This window comes from Ciona robusta, chromosome 2 (assembly GCF_009617815.1).
Source record: "Ciona robusta chromosome 2, ASM961781v2".
NCBI classification, from domain to species: domain Eukaryota; kingdom Metazoa; phylum Chordata; class Ascidiacea; order Phlebobranchia; family Cionidae; genus Ciona; species Ciona robusta.
In genome coordinates this window covers 1,968,796-1,988,480 of record NC_143236.1, presented here as the reverse complement: position 1 = coordinate 1,988,480, position 19,685 = coordinate 1,968,796, and the positions used below count along the sequence as shown (strand labels likewise).

The following is a 19,685-nucleotide window of genomic DNA, read 5'->3' as shown; positions in this document are numbered from 1 at the left end:
ATGGTCGTTGTCTTCTAATCGCTTTCTTTTTCATGTTGTATAACTTGCAAGTTGATATTTCGTACGACATTGAGTGCGATAATTCGCCATGTTGGTATCGTGGTACTCCCGTCGCATATTATTGACACAATGTTATGACGACCGTATGTTAAGCACCACAGTGACCGTTACAAAACTGCGTCGGGTTGTTAATAAAAGTGATCGAAATCCGAGGGTATTTCATCACTGCGTCGATAGTGACATAATTACCTAGCGTCCCATCACCGGCCGCGACATCCAACCTGACCGTTAAGTAACTCTATTAAAACTGACATAACTGCACTGAACGCAGGATAAGGGCAATGCTCTCACTCATCGTATCACTGTCATACTATAATTGTGACGTTACCTTCGTTCCAAAGGCGCTACATTACGTTTTAATATAAAGTAAGTCACTTGAGACCTATCTTACAGTATATTAAATGAAATATTATAACATTATGCGTCAATTATACTGCGTGTTAATAATATATAGTAGGGTGGGGGAAGATGGGACACTTTGTCAGACGAGACTCTTTTTTAATTTTCTTTTTACGGACCCCCATTTAATGATAACCAGGAAAATAAGGTTACAGAAATATTCGACAGTATTATCACGACCTTATAAAACGCCCGTCAAAGCTGATTACTGTTTTTAAATATTAAAAAAATACGTAAAATAGAAACAGTATACTTTGAACAGGTAAAAAATGCGAAATAGTAAGGCGTCATTTTTTAAAGCTTGCTAAATCATAGTAAAGCCAATGATTTTTTTAGTTTGCGTGTGCGAACGATTAAACTAGTTTCATAGCTTCATAAAACAACCTTGAATATTTCGTACAGTTTGGTTTTGTCTTATCAATTAGTTTTAGTTTTGTAAAAAAAACACTGAGATATAAGCATGAAGAAAATAGGCAGGGGTCAATATGACTTTAATTTGAGATAAAAACAACAAAAAATATCAGTTTAACGGTATATATATAAAGTTTACATGGCAAAGAAACTAGCACAGCCTGTTTAACTCGGTAGGTTATAACTACAAGTTGTAGAATACTGCTAATGTAAATATATTTCGATTTAGAGTCCCATCTTCTCCCACATTGTAGTTTTGTATGTTTTCATTGCCAAACTTTGAAAGATTTGCTTTTAATTTAGTAATTTATACCTCAGGGGGTTTTCAACTATAAGATACTGATATAATAAAAAGATAATATTTTGAAAATATATTTGAAATTTAGTCATTTGCACCTGGTGATAGTTTATAAGAAGTGGCTTGTGCCAAAAACAGAGATAATACCCAATTAGTAGCAAAATTTAAAACGATTTTATTGGTTTGTGGCGTAACAAAACATCGAATGTGAACGAGATCTTGCCTGTGACGTCATTGAATAGGAACATAAGAGCTTTATAGTCGTCTCGTGTGCGTAGGTGCTTTCCGCCAATTCTCCCACATCAACCACAGTATCCTGCTCACGTTGAACCGTGCGGTTGTGCTTGCAAATGAGTAGTTGTTTAGTGCAAGTTTACGCAAACTAATGCTTTTGTGTTTTGTATCAAGTCGAACTAATGCAATATGTTAGTATCGAGAATGTGAGAAATAACAACAGACGTTCGGCAGGGTATTAGAAAAATTATGTTATTATCAAACGTGGTAGGCCTATAGTTAACTCGATAGTCCATGGTATACTATAGGTATTTGAAAATATGAGATAAGAAATGTCTCCAGCGTAGCTCAAGTAATTAGTTAATATTTACTCAGTAAAGAAACAACAGTTTCCTAACTTGGGTTATTAAGCAATGTTGGTGTATCTTGAACTATAGTGCCAAAATATATATCGCTACTCACCATTATAAATTATTCAAAACGTCGCCTTTATAAACCTGCGTCTTGTAAATAGATAGTACATCGTGTTATGAACGTATAAATATTTGTTTAAGGGAATTCAACTGAACACAGCATAATATACTGTCATGTCGTTTCAATATTACTGCCGTAGAGTGCTGAATAGTTTTAACAATTTTACGCTTGACGACGTCACTTAACCCTTCGTGTATCGATAGAGATATTCCTAATTCTAAGGCTCGGGCTCTGGTTAAAGTGCGGTGCACATATACTTTACTCGTTTAGTGCTGTGAAAATGTATCCTTTACTCGTTTTACAGTTGAGTGCTGTAAACGTTTTGATCCTCACTGCCCTGGGAATTGTTGTTTTTGCAGCGTTTGTGTTCAAGTTTTCCACTTTACATCGTCTTCGTAACATCTAAGGCTTCCCAAAGTGCGACGTAAGCTTAGGTTCTTTTAACGGTCAGGTTTCTTGGGCATGGGGAAAACCGAAGGCATACGAGAAGTATGTGGTGAAAGTCTTTAAAAATTAACTATTTCGTTTCACTCCATAATTCCAGCAAACCTTGCAGCGCTTCTTTCTATATTTTTATAGAGCGATTAAGCTGGTTATATTTGTACAAAAATGGAGATTTCGATCAATGAAAGCTACGATATTGACTACAGTCACGAGAAAATAGGATTAGCAGTGGTTTTTCTTTCAGAAATGAAAAGCGGTTGGTAAAACATAAACTTATTTAAGGGCAGTGTGTTTTATGCTAATACTTTTAAAGCCCTATCAGCACCCACACAATATAATACATTTTTTACGTTACGTTTATATAGTACAGTGGGAGAAGGCGGGACACCTTTAGCACATATCATATCCAAATATCCTGATCGTGTTTTAAACAATTAACAACGGTCTATTGAAGTCGTAAGAATACGGTTTTATATTTTTCGAATGTTCTTTGTATGTGACGAGGAAAGAGAATAACGAGGTGTCCCATCTTCCCCGACCCTGCTATATATATCTTACCGCCGGCTGAAAATAGTGTACAACAGGTTTTTAGAAAGATCGTTTCATTATTTTTATTTTGGCCGAATAGATTCACCTGAAACTAAAAAGGCTCTTCTAGAAGATTATGAAGATTTTAAGAAGTTGTTTGCTGACATGCGGTTTGATGTGAAGAGCTACTCCGGTGAAATGAAATTTTCAACAGTAGTAGAAGTATGTACGTAGTTGCTGTATCAACACGCAGTGGGTATGATAACATTATGTAATCAATTTAGAATCTGGAAGCCGTTCTAGAGGAAATTCAAAGAAACCCTCTCATCAGTTGCTTTATATGCATGTTTATTGGCCATGGGGGTCCTGGATTCATAAATACAGCAGATGGCAAACTTGATATTCACGAAAATATCCTCAGCAAGTTTATGCCACAAGATTGCTTGAAAGGGAAACCGAAAATATTTATATTTCAGGTTTGCGGTAACTTTAACTGTTTTTTTAGCGACTAACCAATACCGGCGATAAAGCGCTTTTTTGTGTTTAGACTTGCAGAGGTACGAGACACAATTTTGATAGCCTCGCTTGCTCCGGTACTCTTACAGTTCCAACAGTACTAAACCCAGAGGGCTCGGATATGTTACTTTGCTATGCTTCCTGGCAAGGTAGGCCTATTGCAGCTTTAACAGTCCATTATCACAGATTACTTAATAAAATGAACACTTGTATATTTGTGTTCCAAATTATGTATAGTATGGTGGGGAAGATGGGACACCTTTAGCATATAATATTAAAATATCCTTATCGTATTTTAAACAATTACCAACGGTTTGTGGGAGTCGTAAGAACACGGTCTTATAATCTTTAAATGTTATTTGTTTACTACCAAATTGAAAGAGAAAATAGAATGAAAAGGTGTCCTATCTTACCCCGCCCTACTATATATACATATATTCAATACATTATTGCAAGCAATGAGAAATCTGTATGGTTCTGTTAAGGTTTTGTGTCGTACTGTGTAAATACAAAAGGAAAAGGGACATGCTATCTACAAGAGTTACACAGCATGTTGAGAAAGTTTGCAGGTAATTTTATCAGCGTTTGATGTGTGCTTACAAAATCGTGTATCTGTTTGTACATCCAGATGGTACAAACCATTTGATTGACATACTGACTGTACTGAATCGGCAAGTCAGCAGCTCGCCTATTATGAACTCACAAAGAACGGATTACTTTTATCAAATGCCCTCTTTCGAATCATCATTAAGAAAAAAGTTGTTTCTCTTGGTTGACCAGAGAATGCCAGAAACTGCGCCAACCGGAGACAGGGGTGATTCGGGGGATTTCCAGTCGTCACAACTCAATGCTAACGTTTAGCATGTTCGTCCACAATCACTTTTTATGTCATTCCTGTACAAAAACTGGTTATAGCATTTACATACATTCCCTATAATTAAACTCTGGTTGAAATCGATGAATTTTATTTACTGTAATATGAATTTGATCTTTTCAACGCTCAACAGTTCCTAATTGTAACTAACTTCAATCTAGAAGTGTAGAATACTTATTTGAAAATATTCATTTGTAGGAATGAAGTTACACAAATAATTTTAACCTGTTTATTGTACAGCTCACGTGTCTTCCGTAATATTATTATTATTAATAATTCTTCAGGTATATAATGGCAAAAATTAATTAATGTATACCTAGAATGACTAACATTTCTTTGTTTGTTTTAATACCAATTATAAAATCAACAACGCTTAAATATACAAGAACTAGAAATAAATTGAGCATTCAAGCCATGCAAAACATGTTGCATTCATTATAGGTTATCGCGTATAATACTCGCAGCGAGTCTGTCTGGCTGGCAAGCGTTTGGTCTAGATTTGAGATATTGTATGTAGCCTATAGGCCCTAGACGTACCGTTTCGCCATGGTTTGGTATATTGTAACATCAAATATTGCTATTTTAAGGGATAAACAAACATTTATAACTACTAATTGAGCTAAGAAAAGGCTTGAGGATTAAAAAACAGTAATCACAAAAGAGGGGTAGCGCGTACTGTGACGAAACAGTACAAACTATAGACACGGATGTAGGCCTTTCTTAATTCCAAAAAACGTAGTATTATTTGTATATGCTAGACAGCTATACTAATGTATATTTTTTGATAACTATAGTACCGGATAGTTATATTCTGGTGTATTTTCGTGGTTTCCTATATAAACACAAACAGTTATGAAAACATTTGGTCTACACAAGAAAATGATAATAATGGCCGACGGCCGGATACACGTGACATTGGAATTATATGGGTATTCTATTATATCTGCTACATTTCTACAAACGATAACAATTAGTAATATTACGTACGGTATTCAATGTTTATAATATACAGCTTGATTTCAAATAAGATGGGACACTGTATTTTTAGCGACGCTGGGCCACCTATATATTTTGTATTCTCTGTTAAAATCAAATGGGACAAAAAAAGTGAATAACATCCGTTATTATTGTGCATCAGCATCTGCTGATGCTGGCTGGGGGGCTGGTGGCTGGACGAGTTTATTCACAGGAATCTTCAGAAACAATTTTTTTATCAAAGATGATTCGAAGGAGGGCACTTGGTAATAATGATAAACCTTTTCTGATTTGGATTTCCCTGCAAATCCAGTAGTTGGTGATGTAGAAGTTTCCTTCGGGTCGAAAGTCTTCACTCTTTTCCGCTGACTATCGCCAGCTTCCACCAAAGTATCGGGAAGAAGAGTGTTGCTCACTTTTTTATTCACAACGGTCAAGATGTCGATGACATTGCGCGGGTTATTTGGTTCTAAAGGTACATTTTTCCATTTCATTTAAATATATCATACGTTCCATTACATACTTCAAACAGAATTAACTTAAGTTACAATTGTTTAAAATTGTGAGATACAACATGAACAGTGATGATTAACTTACTTGTATACATTCGTAACGCCTTGTGCAAGTCCTGGAGATATTGAGTACCATGACCATCTGAAGACACAGCGTAAGATACACAACCTGCCAAAACATATCAAGACTTTAATGTGGCTCAACACAGGTTCTTTTGCATCCGTGCGTAATTCAAAAAAATGGTCCAAAAAACGTATTTGCGTAATCGGCCACAATAAATGTGTCGTTATACTAAGCGAACGGAAGCGGACTCTGTGTTCAGTCACCTTTGCCAACGCTATAGAGCGTGGGTTTAACACATAATTTGTACATAAAGATATGTACACATAAAAGTGAATATTTTTACCATTCAACGCGGCATAGCAAATCAGCGTATTTGAACCATCTGGTTTTGTCTCCTTATCGCAAAGGGCATATTGAGAAGATTTGGATACTTTGTTTTCCTTTGCACCTCTACATGCCTGAAAACAATAATGATTTTTAATATAAACGTAACAGTAAAACTTGTCATTAAGTGTGATATATTATCATTAAAAGCCATGGCCTTTAAAACGCATAAACACCTGAAATATAAATAACTTCGGTTTCCTTTCCAAGCATTTATGACTCATAAACTTGTCAAGAATGTCATCTTGTATATTAAGTTTGCCATCTGTTGTTTTAATGAATCCAGCACGCCCGTGGCCAATAAACATACATATAAAGCAACTGTGGTTGGTTTCTTCTTTTTCCATCTCCTCCGATGCTTCCACCGGTTTTATCTCTTCCAATACCTTCTCCAGGTTCTAAAGTTACAACCATTGTACACAATGCTTAAGGTTATTGTTTGCTCAATATAGTACAGTGGGACGGGACCCTTAATATTTCTAAAATCCAAATATAGACGGTTTTTAGGTGATACCACGAATTAGTACTATCATTCCTTTATTAATTAACAACAATTCAAATAAATATATTAAAACACACGAGGAGTTATTTAGCGATTCGCACAACAGGTGTAATTTTACAAATTTTGACGGGACTGTTTAAAATCATTGTTAATTTTGATTAATAAGTGAATTTATTATTAGAAATACACGTATATAACACGAAATATTACTGTACGCTTTGATAATCAAGTTCAAACATTCTTTATCTTTTCCTGCTGGTATAGTATTTAACATGTTACCTACATTATATTATTGTATGAAAATTGGTATTGTTTGAACGCCTATGGGTAATGTTCGAACATCAATTGATAATTGTATTGATAATTGATAATAACTATTGATAAAGTTTACTTTTTTGCTACAAATTGGGTATTGCTACACTGTTTTTGGCACAAGCCACTTAAATTATTTCCAAGTGCAAATGACCAATTTTCAAATATATTTTCCATATATTTTCTTGTTATTATATCAGTATCTTATATTTGAATAACCCCTGAGGTATAAATTATTGAACTAAAAGCAAACCATTTAAAGTTTGGCAATGAAAACGCACAAAACTAAAATGTGGGGGAAGATGGGACTCCAATTTGAAATACATTTACATTAACAGTATTCTGCAACTTGTATAGTTAACCTACCGAAATTAACCGACTACTGTGCTGTGGTTTCTTTGCCATGTAAACTTTATATACACAACTTTAAAACGACATTTTTTGTTGTTTTTATCTTAAATTAAAGTCATATTGACCCCTGCCTATTTTCCTCATGTTCATATCTTAGCTTGTTTCACAAAACTAAAACTAGTTTTATATGACACAAAATCAAACTGTACAAAATATTCAAGGTTTTTGTTATGAATCTATGAAACTAGTTTAATCGTTCACACTCGCAAACTACAAAATTTCACCGGTTTTACTATGATTTAGCGAGCATTCGAAATTAACACCTTACTATTTCGCATTTTTTTACCTGTTCAAAAAATACTGTTTCTACTTAACATATTTTTTTTTTAATATTTAAAAACAGTAATCGGGTTTAACGCGCCCGTTTTATAACGTCGTGATAATACTGTCAAATAATTCTGTAACATTATTTTTCTGATTGTCATTAGATTCATAAAGTCGTGATAAAACTGTCAAATAATTCTTTAACATTATTTTTCTGAAGATCATAAAATAGGGGTCTGTAAAAAGAAAATTAAAAAAGTCTCGTCTGACAAAGTATCCCATCTTCTCCCACCCTACTATACATACCTCTCCTACTGTTGAAAAATTCATTTCACCGGAGAACTCCTTTACTTTAAAGTGCATGTCCTTAAATAACTCTACATAATCTTCAAAGTCTTCTTCGAGAGCTTTATCGATTTCTTCATGCCTGGTTATCTCTTCTTTTTCCTCATCTCTTTTTCCCCCAGTTTTAATCTCTAAACGATATAAAAGTAAAAAGTGTAGACTGTTTTATACAGTCATATTTGCAGCATCTACTCATCCGGCGCTGTGGCGTAGTGGTTAGCGCGCCTGCCTCTAACCTAGAGGTAATGGGTTCAAGGCTCCATGCTGCTACCATTGTAGGCGTATGTGTCCTTGAGCAAGACACTTAACGGCAAATGCTCCAGCCCAGTGGTCACTAATGGGTTGTCCAAATTATCAGCCATACATAAAAATGAAAAAAAAAATCCAAAAAAATAATCACGTAACATACTTGGTAACTCGCGAGGTGCACACCCGTGTTATAACGACTGGCGTTTTCCGGCCACGCGAGGATAAAGTAAGTTACATTCATTCATTCGTACTATAGGTTAATCTCTGTTTGTAGTTTCAACTCTGTATGCAACACGAAACATACTCCACAAATTTGGATAAGTAAGTTTGTCTCTATATTCATATTATACGGGAATTTTAAGGGTTCGTTAATCGCTAATTCCAAGATTTGAATACAACCCGTGCTCGCCATTGTCAGACGAACGAAACTATACATTTAGCGTTAGCGGATATTACGACCTGCGCTCTATTAAAGGGGCATACCATGGCCTACTGGGCATACCAACGAAAAAATCAAAATTTGTGAATTAATAGATATGCGCAAATGTGATCTAAAGGTACCAATTAAGTTTCAAAATGCGAAACAGCTTTTTTAAAAAATGAGTTTCAAAACCGCAAAATCAACCGCTGGAGTAAAAAAAATTGGCCGTGGCGCAATGCATGGGATTTCCCATGGAAAATAATTTCACTCAACTTTGATCATTTCTATTTTCTAAAATACTAAAGAAAATTCAAATTTTATTTCTGATTTGGTATAATAAATGCTTCTTCTTTAAGAATATATAAAAAATTATTGTAAAACATAGACTTCAATCGAAAAATTAAAAACATAACAAAGTTTGCATTTTTATAAGTTTTTATATATTCACAAAGAAGAAGCATTCATTATACCAAATCCAAAATAAAATTTGAATTTTCTTCAGTATTTTAAAAAATAGAAACGATCAAAATTGAGGGATTTTTTCTGATGGGAAATCCCGTGCATTGTCGAAACAGCCGAATTTTTTTACTTTAGCGTTTTTTTTACGCAATTTTTTCAAAAGCTGTATTATTTGAGTAAACTTTGATGGTACATTTAGATCACATTTGAGCATATCTATCCATATACAAATTTTCATTTTTCGTTGGTATGCCCCTTTAATACATTAGGCGGCAAGTATATAGGCCAAATAAGGAACACATCATATTTTTTATTTTAAAAAACTAAAAGTTTATGGTATTTAGCACGCAAGTTTTTTCAAAGTCGCTTTATGTGAAAGTGTGAGGTTTCTCTTTTGTCTGTGGAATATTGTGTAAAAAATGGTAAGGTGTGGGAGACGGGACTCGAGTTAAGACCAGATTGATGATAGACGAAAAAAATGTTACAAAATTAACAAGGATTTTAAACTGTCCCGTCCATTCCCGTCTGTTTTCGAATTGGTAAACTGGTACCTGGTGTGTGAATCGCTAAATAACTCCTCGTGAGTTTTAATATATTTCTTTGAAGTGTTGTCAATTAATAACGGGATGATAGTTATAATTATAGTGGCATCACCCTAAAACGGTTATAGTCTTACCCCACTCTGCTATATAAACGGTGCATTAAGCGGAATCCACGATACCAATATTTCTGTTCAAATTTATAACGTTTTCGAGGTATCTTCATTCATATTTTAACGACGAGTATTTTTATATTTTTACCGCGATATTTTAGTGGCTGACGAATTTTAATCACAATTATTTTATTCCAAATACAGTATTTAAGCGCGCAAACCCCTATAACGGCTTCTAACTTCTGCACATTATAAGCCGTTTAATATTCTGTTTAATAATATTTTATTTGGTGTTGAAAGTATCTGTTTAAACAAAACAACTAAAGCTGCTACTCTTTTGCACCCTGCATATCGCTAAAGAAGACAAATACTAATGCCACACTCGCGCCTTAAACTGCTGTCAAACACATTTTTCCACACGGACATCAAAAGGCGCCTCCATACTGTGACGTATAGCCTACAGATTTAATGCATTTAGGAAATTACGATAACGCGTGAACAACGTGGGTCTATAGTTACGTCACTCAAAAGTATTTTTTGTGGTCGCATACAACGGTCTCTACTAAACTTTGGACGCATACCACTTTCAGGTAAATCGGTATCTTTTACATCTCCGCTTTATTTATATTTTTGTCGCGTATTGCTGGGTCAGTCCATCCCATTAGTAATCAAAACAGTTCGGCCTTGATACGAATATTAGGAGTTATATGCACGTCAAACGCAAGGTGACTTAGTAATACAGCGCTCGCATTTGTAGACAAAAGTATATACCGGATTTGATGCTGATGCTATATAATGTATATATCATAGAGCAGGAGTTTCAGGGGGTCCGCAATGTATACAGCAATGATTCGATTGTAATTCGTTAATAAGCTTTCTCGGGTGTATGCTCGCTTTATTTTAGTCTTTAGTTAGCAAATGTTTTCAGCGTAACAAGTGCACTCATCCCATTAAACGCTTACCGTATTTGATAGTTTTTGCTTTTTCTTTTAGTGGTGTGGTTTTTGCATTTTTCCTATAGAGTTCTTTTATTTTTTTCCCCGACCCTACTATATGTATAGTAATTCGTATATGTGGTAAGATGTTACTTTCATTTATTCAAGCTACGTCCCCACAACAATCTCTCTCTATATATACAACACTAATCATACAATAAACCTTATATGATCATCACGCTCTGCGTTATAGTTAGCACATAAGGTGCGGGGAGGATCTGCTTTTTCAGATGGTGTCCTGACTACGCGATACTTCAGTGTATACACACTGAATTGTTATTTAAATACCAATATTATTACGCAGTAACAATTCTAAAAAAACGTTATTAATTAGTAGTACATAACACAATATATTTTAACCAATACGTGGTTTAAAACTCATCAGTGATTTACGCCCTTGCGCGCCAGGACCTTGAATTTAGGCCCGAACTCATAACCCACGGTACACTCCTTAATGGGTGTTTTGTATGTTCATATTATTTTGATTTAATAAATGTAAATATGTTTGGAGGATAGAATGTGCAAAAGATTTAGTAGAGACCTTTCTAATAGAAATGCACTTAAAACTAATAATAAAATGAGGGGCTCAGTGTAAGTTTTATTTTATTTGGATATATATAGTAGGTTAAAGAAAGATGGGACACCTTTTTATTTTATTGTTTTTTTTTATAGTAAACCATTGTTGGTTGTTTTATACACGATCAGGATATTTTGGACCTTGTGTTCTAAATGTGTCCCATCTTACCCCACAGGACCAATAATGGAGCAGGCAGGCATACCCTAAAATATGCCAACGTTTACAGATTTCCTGATTTCTTTATTGCTTTGTTAAAATTGTTTCTTAAAAAGCCGTTTAAAAACAAGCATTCGGTTACAGCCGTTACACAAATTTAACAACCACACTCATAGTTAAGACAAAACGTTAGAAACTTAGCCTACGCAGACACTGAAACCGCGCCTCCGTACTATCTTAGTATATCCTGGAAATTCGAGTGAGTCATTTTATATTTCATATATGTTGTGATAAAACCTTGATATCCGCGTGAACAAACTGTACATCCGCTACGTCGCTCATAAGAAATTATATGGAAGTATAGAATGTTTGTTTTTTTACCGCGTGAATAATTCTCAGACGTGAAAATACAAGATATACCCAACGGTCTATACTAACTTTGGGAATACCAACAGAATCTATATGCTGTGGGTGCGGTACTTTATTTTTCTATTACTCAACCTCTATGATTCCAAAATTTTTAGGTGAAAAAACGCTGTGATATAAAAACACACCAATCAAAAACAAAAATCCTAAGTAATTAATTTAATAGAACGATTTGAATGTAACTTGCTTTATCATCGCGAGGCCGAATAGCGACAGTCGTTATAACACGGGTGTTCATACACCTCGTGCTATAGCTTACGAGTTACCATGTATGTTACTTTGTGGGTGATTATTTTTTACTTATTCTATATTATCGTATATACTGTTTTGATAACTTGTACCGGCTAGTTACGGCGTTACGCAATACTATAGTGTACGTTTACGGTTTCCATATAAAGTGAATGGTTATACAATTAAACACCATTATTGATACACAGCTATACATTTTTACAACCGATTATAATTATTAACAATATAGTATACAGTATATGGTGTGGAATACAAAGTTATTCTTCTGGATTAGCATCTGCTGATGCTTGCTGGGCGGGTGTATTGACAGGAATCTTCAGAAACAACTTTTTCCTCAAAGATGATTCAAACGAGGGCACTTGGTAGTGATAAACCTTGGGTGGTTCTGAACTTTCTCTTGACTGAGCCATTGCTAGTCCGGATGTTCCAGTTGTTTGAGCCATAAGAGATGCAGGTTTTGGCTTCTTATCCTTCTGCTCTTCCAATGGCTTTTCCGATGCGGGAAGAACAGTGTTGCTCACTTTTCTATTCACAACGGTCAAGATGTCGATGACATTGCGCGGTTTATCTGGTTCTACATAAAATTGTCCACTATTAACGTATATAGATTATATTAGGGTGGGGGAAGATGGGACAATTTGTCAGACGAGACTTTTTCTGATTTTCTTTTTACCGCTTCCAATTTAATGATAATCAGAAAAATAATGTTACAGAATTATTCGACAGTATTATCACGGCTTTATAAACCCCGCGTCAAAGCCGATTACTGTTTTTAAATATTAAAAAAAAATATGTTAAATAGAAACATTATTTTTTGAACAGGTAAAAAAGTGCAAAATAGTAAGATGCTAATTTTGAATACTCGCTAAATTATAGTAAAGCCGATGAAATGTTGTAGTTTGGGAGTGTGAACGATTAAACAAGTTTTATAGATTCATAACAAAACTTGAATATTTCGTATAGAGTTTGAATTTGTCTCATAAAACTAGTTGATCGTGTATTAAACAATTAACACCGGTCTATTGCGGTCGTGGTTTTATAATTCTTCGAATGTTCGTTGTTTATTACCAACGGGGACGAGAAAATAGAATGAAAAGGTATCCTATCTTCCCCCACCCTACCATAGTACTAATCCGTGGTATCACCCAAAAACCATCATATATTTTGATTTTAGAAATATTGGGCAACATGTGCTTAAGTGTCCCTTAAGTGTCATCTTACTATTTCTGATTTTTTTACCTGTTCAAAATATACTGTTTCTATTTTACATATTTTTTTAATATTTAAAAACAGTAATCAGCTTTGACGGGCGTGTTTTAAAGTCGTGATAATACTGTCGAATAATTCTGTAACCTTATTTTCCTGATGATCATTAAATAAGGGTCCGTAAAAAGAAATTTAAAAAAGTCTTTATTTTTCGATTAAACCTTGCTATAAACTGGCTGACTCAACACTTTTTTAGCTGATTTTTCAGAAGATGTTTTCTTTTTTGGAAAATTTGGCGGTAGGCTACCTTTGGATCACATTTAAACTTTATTGTTCATACACAAATTTTCATTTTTCGTTGGTATATGTCTCTTTAACTTACTTGTAAATATCCGTAACGCCTTGTGTAAATCCTGGAGATACTGGGTTCCACGTTCATATTCATTCGTAGTCATGGCGTAGGATACATAACCTTTCATTAAAGAATAATCAAATCATATTCACTTTGTCACGTGATGGGTACTAGATATACCTTGTACATTAAAATCATCTTAACATTAATAAGGTCTTTGGTGAAAATTTAATCAAATGAATTTAAGGTATATATATGCCTATAGTCTCACCACTCCACGCAGCATAACAGAGCAAGACATCCGAACCGTCTGCTTTTATCTCTTTATCGCATAGTGTAGAAAGTGAACTGTCGGACTTAACGTTTTTCTTTGTACCTCTGCAGGCCTAAAAATAAACGAAAACTAGTTTTGGATACCAAAATGACCATAAAACTTTGCAAAAAGTGTATTATGCTTTTCGAACCTGGAATATAAATATCTTTGGTTTTCCTTCCAAACACTTATGGGTCATGAACTTAGCAAGTATGTTTTCGTGAATATCAAGTTTGCCATCTGTTGCTTTAATGCATCCATCGCTTCCGTGACCAATGAACATGCATATAAAGCAACTGTAGTTGTTTTCTGATTTCAGCTTCTTCGATACGTTCTCCAGGTTCTAAGTAAATACCACCATTATACACAATGCTTAAGCTTATTGTTTGTTCAATGCATACCGCCACTGCTTCTGAAAATTTCATTTTTTCACCGAACTTCATTACATCAAGTTGCATGTTCTCAAATAACTCAGTAAAATCGTCAAAATCTTGTTGGAGAGCTTGTTCGATTTTTTCGTTCTCTAATTCGTTTGTTGCAGCGTCTGTGGATACCATTTATATGTCATGATAAACCGGAGGAAATAATATAGATTAAACGACGTATACATATATGGTAGAGTTGAATAAGACGGGACATATTCCCTTTATATTTTTCGGTCCCATTTGGTAGTAAACAAAGAACATTTATAGAATTCTAAAACTTCATCCTTACGACTCCCATAGACCGTTGTTAATTGTTTAAAACACGATCAGGATACTTGGATATTATGTGCCAAAGGTACCCCGTCTTCCCCACCCTACTATATCAAACGTAGGTTTACTCTTTCTTGATAAAAAAAGTGTTTTACATAAACATACGACCAATTGTTGATACTCTGTACTATACGGATATAGGTTATTTCTTCTCTAAACTAGCAAACCTGTTCTAAATGCGAGGTCCCATAGGGTGCCTCGCCGTAGGACCCCATTCATAGATTAGAATGGGTTATGGCCGTGACAGAATAGATTTGGTTTCATGTTTATAAAAGGGTAAGCGTTGTGCATATCATCTACTTTAATTCAATTAGATCAAAAAACTTACAGATTCTATTTGTGCAACTCCGCAACGACTTCCTAAATTATAATAACAATATGTATACTGTACAGGGCCGTTGCAACAGGGGCAAAGCGATGTATAATGACACGCATCCCTTAAGTGGGCAAGGCGCTACACAACGACCCTATAGTTTTTAAAGCACATATTTACAAACCATTCCTTTTTTTCAAAAGAAAAACAGCTGCAATTCCGATTTTCCCGGAGTAATTAATGTCGTAACAATCGTCGATCCATTCCTCTTGCATTTTCCTGTTATTTTTATAAAACTTTTCCAGGCAGAACCTATACACTTGTTTCTTTTGTGTGTAAAGGTATAGGCTTTCTCTTATTTTGTGTATAGGGTATAATAATCCTTTAAAACAAATCTGTATTCTGTTAAAACTATACCGTGGAACCCAACGGTGAAACCAAGCCCTCGGTATAATACAACTTCCGAATAATTGGGTTATACACTATATTAGTCTCTCCCACTGATAATAAAAGACAGTGCCTTTAGCCTCTAAACGTTGGCTTCTATACCATGGACCATGGACATCGCAACCGCAAAGAATGACGTATAAGGCCATATCCTGCAGAGCACCATGCGAGGGGATATTTTCTAGGTTATATGAAGGCAACATCTTGACATCCGCCCGAATTACCTACAGACTGTAGGTATGCCTATGTTGATAGTTATATTAAAACGCATGTAGGTGTTTGAACAGTGTATATTCTATTCATTGAAGGAAAAACTATATACACGGTTGGATGGTTATGTAGTAGGGTGGGGTAAGATGGGCCCCTATTCATTCTATTTTCTCGTCCCATTTGGTTGTAAACAAAGAACATTCGAAGAATTATAAAACCGTATCCTCACGACTCCCATAGACTGTTAATTGTTAATTGTTTAATAAAACACAAACAAGATATTTAGTTAATATTTGTTAAGGGTGTCCCGTCTTCCCCCACCCTACTATATATTTGTTTGTTTTTTTCTATCTGTATACAGGTGAAAATACCACAATGGTAGCATTATCAAGCATCGAAACCCGGTGCTATTACGCATGCGCCGCAACAATTGTGCATGCGGAATTCAGCGCTCGGTTCAAATTCAACGGCCGGGACAAATATATTACGGCACCGGTATTATTTGGTAATAATGCGAGCGCCTGCCACTAAATCACAGTGTCGTATCCTATATACTTGCAGCACATATAAGACATATCTCGATGTAATGCTACGATCACAATTATAAAATGTTTTATCAAAACTATCATCAGTAATTTAAATAACGGAGATTCCTTGCGTCGCTCTTTGGACAAACGATCGCGCCGGATATAAAACAATAAGAATTCTCTATTAGCTGTCATCTTCTGCGTCCTATAGCGAGCGAGGTTGCTGAGTAAAGTTACAAGCCATATGGTCAGTTATAGTACTTGCAGAATTGCACAATATTTAAACTAAAGATACCTATAAAAACCACCATGGTAACTGTTGAGCAATTCGGTGAGTTATTGAAGCAAAGCGAAATCCTCGGCATTAGTTGTGAGCAGTTGAATAAACTTAAAGCAGTCAGAGAAATAAAGAACAATGGAAAGAAATGGCATCGTCAAAACTGTGGTTTGCTCGTAGCCGGGTTTTTGTTTTGCCTTGTGGTATGTGTTCCTTCGATTCTTCCAAGAAATCATGCCGTGTTGATCAAGATCTTACTTGATGGGTAAGGATAAAATTACTTTATAAACATAATAAAAATGGATCCTTCTTGTTCAGGTTGTCGGAGGTTTTTGATATTGATGAATTAGACAACTACAGTTGCATTTTAACAAACGAAGTCATCGGGCCTTATGTTCGCATACCTGTGGACTGCAATGCATGCGCAGGAGTCAATAACATTCCTAAAGTTAGCAATCTAACACAGGTAAGAACAATGTTCTTGTTAACCTAAAGTAGCCTACACTAAATATCGCGCCTATGTGTATAGTAGATGGGGGAAAATGGGACGCATTTTCTTTCTATTCTCTTCTTCCTTTTGGTAGTAAACAAAGAACATTTATAGAATTATAAAACCGTGTCCTAACGACTACCCTTACATCACTGTACTATTATATGGTTGGTACAAGAAATAAAAGTGAACTTGTGCAAAATGCAGTGTACATTAAAGTTTAACCTCTATGTAACGGCTGACGGACTATTAGCTATTATACCGGCTTAAACCCCATGTTAAAATTTAGGCAACGCATGAAACGTTCTATTTATACCTTTGCTGGATTGTCTGTAATATACTGTGGCTATATTTGAATATTAGGTGCTAAAAATATATTTGAATATTAGGTGCTAAAGCAAAAGGTGTCCCATCTTACCCCACAGTTCTGTATAAACTTTAATTTTAGGAAGAATTCCTGAAGAGCTACGCATTCACTATGCAACCCGTGGTAGTACAAGATGGTCTAGCTGACTGGACAGCAAGCGAAATATTTAGCTACGATTATTTCAAGAGTATATACACCCCTGGATCAAAGGTTTAAATCGAATTTTATATTGATAGTGTTTAATTATTTAAACACTATAATTAAACATGCAGGCTCTTAAGCAAGTCAACGAAAAATGCCAATTCTTTCCTTACGCGACAAACATATCTGGCCTGGAAGAATTTTTTAACATGTCGCTAAGTCGAGTGGAAGGAAAAGAAGATCATTGGTACATAGGGTGGTAAGTTAAGCCTTTTTAACGCCGACATATTTGAGATTGACTGCGTTGTGTTACGACCATGATGACTTTAGTTAAGTAAATCTCGTAAAATACGTTTTTTTTGTTTTCTTTTTATTTTGGGTGTTTAACGTCGTTAGCAATTACTAATCTTCGTGTGCGTCTTACGGTTTTTTCCCCAAGCACACTTTTTGAGCAAATGTTCCTTTAAACTGCGAAGTGTTTGACTTCGTGTGGTCAGTGGTGTTTAAAAACTAGAGTGCTGGAGTTGTGGCGTGTTAAGCTTTATACATGAATATTATATGAGTAAGTTTTCAATGTGCGTCTAAACGTTGTGTTGCTGTAAAGGTATAAAGAACCTTTATTTCATTATGTCGTTGCGTAAAGTGTTTTACGTTGCAAGTTAAGAAACTAGCAATTTGTGGCAGTATAGGCCGTGAATGCACTGCCAAGGCCATTATGTTCAGTGTCATATAAGGTTAATTCAAATTTCCATGTCAACTCTTTCCGCATGACAGGAGCAATTGCGAAGGACAGGCAACAAACGAGTTACGAAAACATTACAAGCTTCCTTACTTCCTCCCCCAAGAGTTGGACCACAGCAAACTTGATTGGGTGTTTATGGGTTTGCCTGGTCACGGCGCACCAATGCATGTAAAGTATTTGCAATGTATTTTATCGCGGACTATATATAGGTCTTTATATTTTTCGTTTTTTTATGTATTATAGATCGACTTTGTAAAGACTTCTTCGTGGCAGGCCCAGCTTCGTGGGCAAAAGAAATGGACGTTTGAAACTCCTCCAGAATGCTTCGGGGTATGTTCATCAAAACTCGAAGTAACGGTAAACCCAGGAGAAATAAGTACGTTTAAAGTTCCACATTTCTACTACGCGTTGTCCACATAACATTAAACCCCTTTTTAAAATTTACTTTTAGTTGTTCTTGACGGAAACAGATGGTTTCACCAAACTCAAATCATAGGCAACGACATGAGCATTGTGATCGGTTCGGAATATTACTAAAGTTAACCTGATTTATTCATGATTTGTAATACAGTAGGGTGGGGGAGACGGAATTAATTATAGCACATATAATAACCAAATATCCCGATCGTGTTTTAAACATTAAACAATGGTCTCTGGGAGTCGCAATGATATGGTTTTGTATTTTTTGAATGTCTCATCTTTCCCCACCCTACTATATCAAATAAATTGAGAGCAGGGTTTTTAAATATCGAAAAAATGGTCGTTTTGTTTCTCTTATTGCTGCAATTATTAGTGTATATGTTGTCACGTGGTCGTTTAACTGCGTTGCTCATAATTTGTAAATAAAATCGCTCAACACAGAAAATCAATTTATAATTTAGCGCAACAACCATTGTCGCACCATAAAAAATTGCAATAGCTTCTCGCAAAGTCTGTAAAATTAAAATTTATTTCAAGCAAAAAAACTATTGTTTGTGGGGTTTTTTAAAGATAGTAGAAACTTCTTGCGAGGCTCTGGCGGGCACACTGTACGTCGGCAGGACTTTTACTGCAAAGCAAATTTTGGTAGATTAGGCATACGGTATGCTATAACAATTGACGCTATTATTTGATTAACTTTTCTGCTTAAACATTTTTAAAGAGGGGAGCAGTTGTTTGCTATTTAAAATTCGTTTTGCCATTTAAACCACGCGTCACTGGATCTGGCCTTCGGAAAAAGTATGCAAAAAGCCAAACCTAAAAAATCGTTTTTAACGTCGTTTCTTCAAATGTTCAGCTTGTAAGTAATTTAGTTTAACTCAATACTCAACCGAAGACGAATCCGATTTGGAAAAAAATGTATTTTCTTTATTCA

The 19,685-nt window shown here is 35.2% G+C and overlaps 4 protein-coding genes across 6 annotated transcripts; 2 read left to right on the top strand and 2 right to left on the bottom strand.

The window, feature by feature from the left end:
- The first annotated feature begins 348 nt into the window (after positions 1-348).
- Positions 349-4,657, top strand: LOC149739966 (caspase-6-like). Of its 3 annotated transcripts, none has more exons than XM_089873147.1 (7): positions 349-2,365; positions 2,456-2,576; positions 2,949-3,070; positions 3,133-3,324; positions 3,396-3,513; positions 3,850-3,933; positions 3,993-4,657. In XM_089873147.1, the coding sequence occupies exons 2-7, from the start codon at positions 2,486-2,488 to the stop codon at positions 4,223-4,225; spliced, it is 840 nt and encodes a 279-aa protein (XP_089729273.1). In that variant the 5' UTR covers positions 349-2,365; positions 2,456-2,485; the 3' UTR covers positions 4,226-4,657. The 3 variants fall into 3 exon arrangements, with proteins under 3 accessions (XP_089729273.1, XP_089729272.1, XP_089729274.1); XM_089873146.1 differs by having other exon boundaries at positions 2,433-2,576; XM_089873148.1 differs by lacking the exon at positions 2,456-2,576 and having other exon boundaries at positions 3,993-4,656.
- Positions 4,658-5,039: 382 nt separating this feature from the next.
- LOC149739965 (caspase-6-like) lies at positions 5,040-8,440 on the bottom strand. The gene is made up of 5 exons (XM_089873149.1): positions 7,969-8,440; positions 6,350-6,571; positions 6,133-6,247; positions 5,811-5,894; positions 5,040-5,682 (listed from the first exon to the last, which is right to left on the bottom strand). Exons 1-5 carry the CDS (start codon positions 8,023-8,025, stop codon positions 5,363-5,365), a joined length of 798 nt encoding a protein of 265 aa, XP_089729275.1. The 5' UTR covers positions 8,026-8,440; the 3' UTR covers positions 5,040-5,362.
- A 3,025-nt stretch (positions 8,441-11,465) lies between these two features.
- LOC149739964 (caspase-6-like) lies at positions 11,466-15,529 on the bottom strand. Its single transcript, XM_089873312.1, has 6 exons — positions 15,315-15,529; positions 14,464-14,606; positions 14,214-14,405; positions 14,021-14,135; positions 13,780-13,869; positions 11,466-12,765 (listed from the first exon to the last, which is right to left on the bottom strand). Exons 1-6 carry the CDS (start codon positions 15,403-15,405, stop codon positions 12,449-12,451), a joined length of 948 nt encoding a protein of 315 aa, XP_089729438.1. The 5' UTR covers positions 15,406-15,529; the 3' UTR covers positions 11,466-12,448.
- Positions 15,530-15,620: 91 nt separating this feature from the next.
- Positions 15,621-19,196, top strand: LOC149739963 (bifunctional arginine demethylase and lysyl-hydroxylase JMJD6-like). Its single transcript, XM_089873311.1, has 7 exons — positions 15,621-16,856; positions 16,910-17,057; positions 17,530-17,658; positions 17,721-17,848; positions 18,364-18,499; positions 18,575-18,707; positions 18,783-19,196. Exons 1-7 carry the CDS (start codon positions 16,624-16,626, stop codon positions 18,866-18,868), a joined length of 993 nt encoding a protein of 330 aa, XP_089729437.1. The 5' UTR covers positions 15,621-16,623; the 3' UTR covers positions 18,869-19,196.
- Positions 19,197-19,685: the final 489 nt, after the last annotated feature.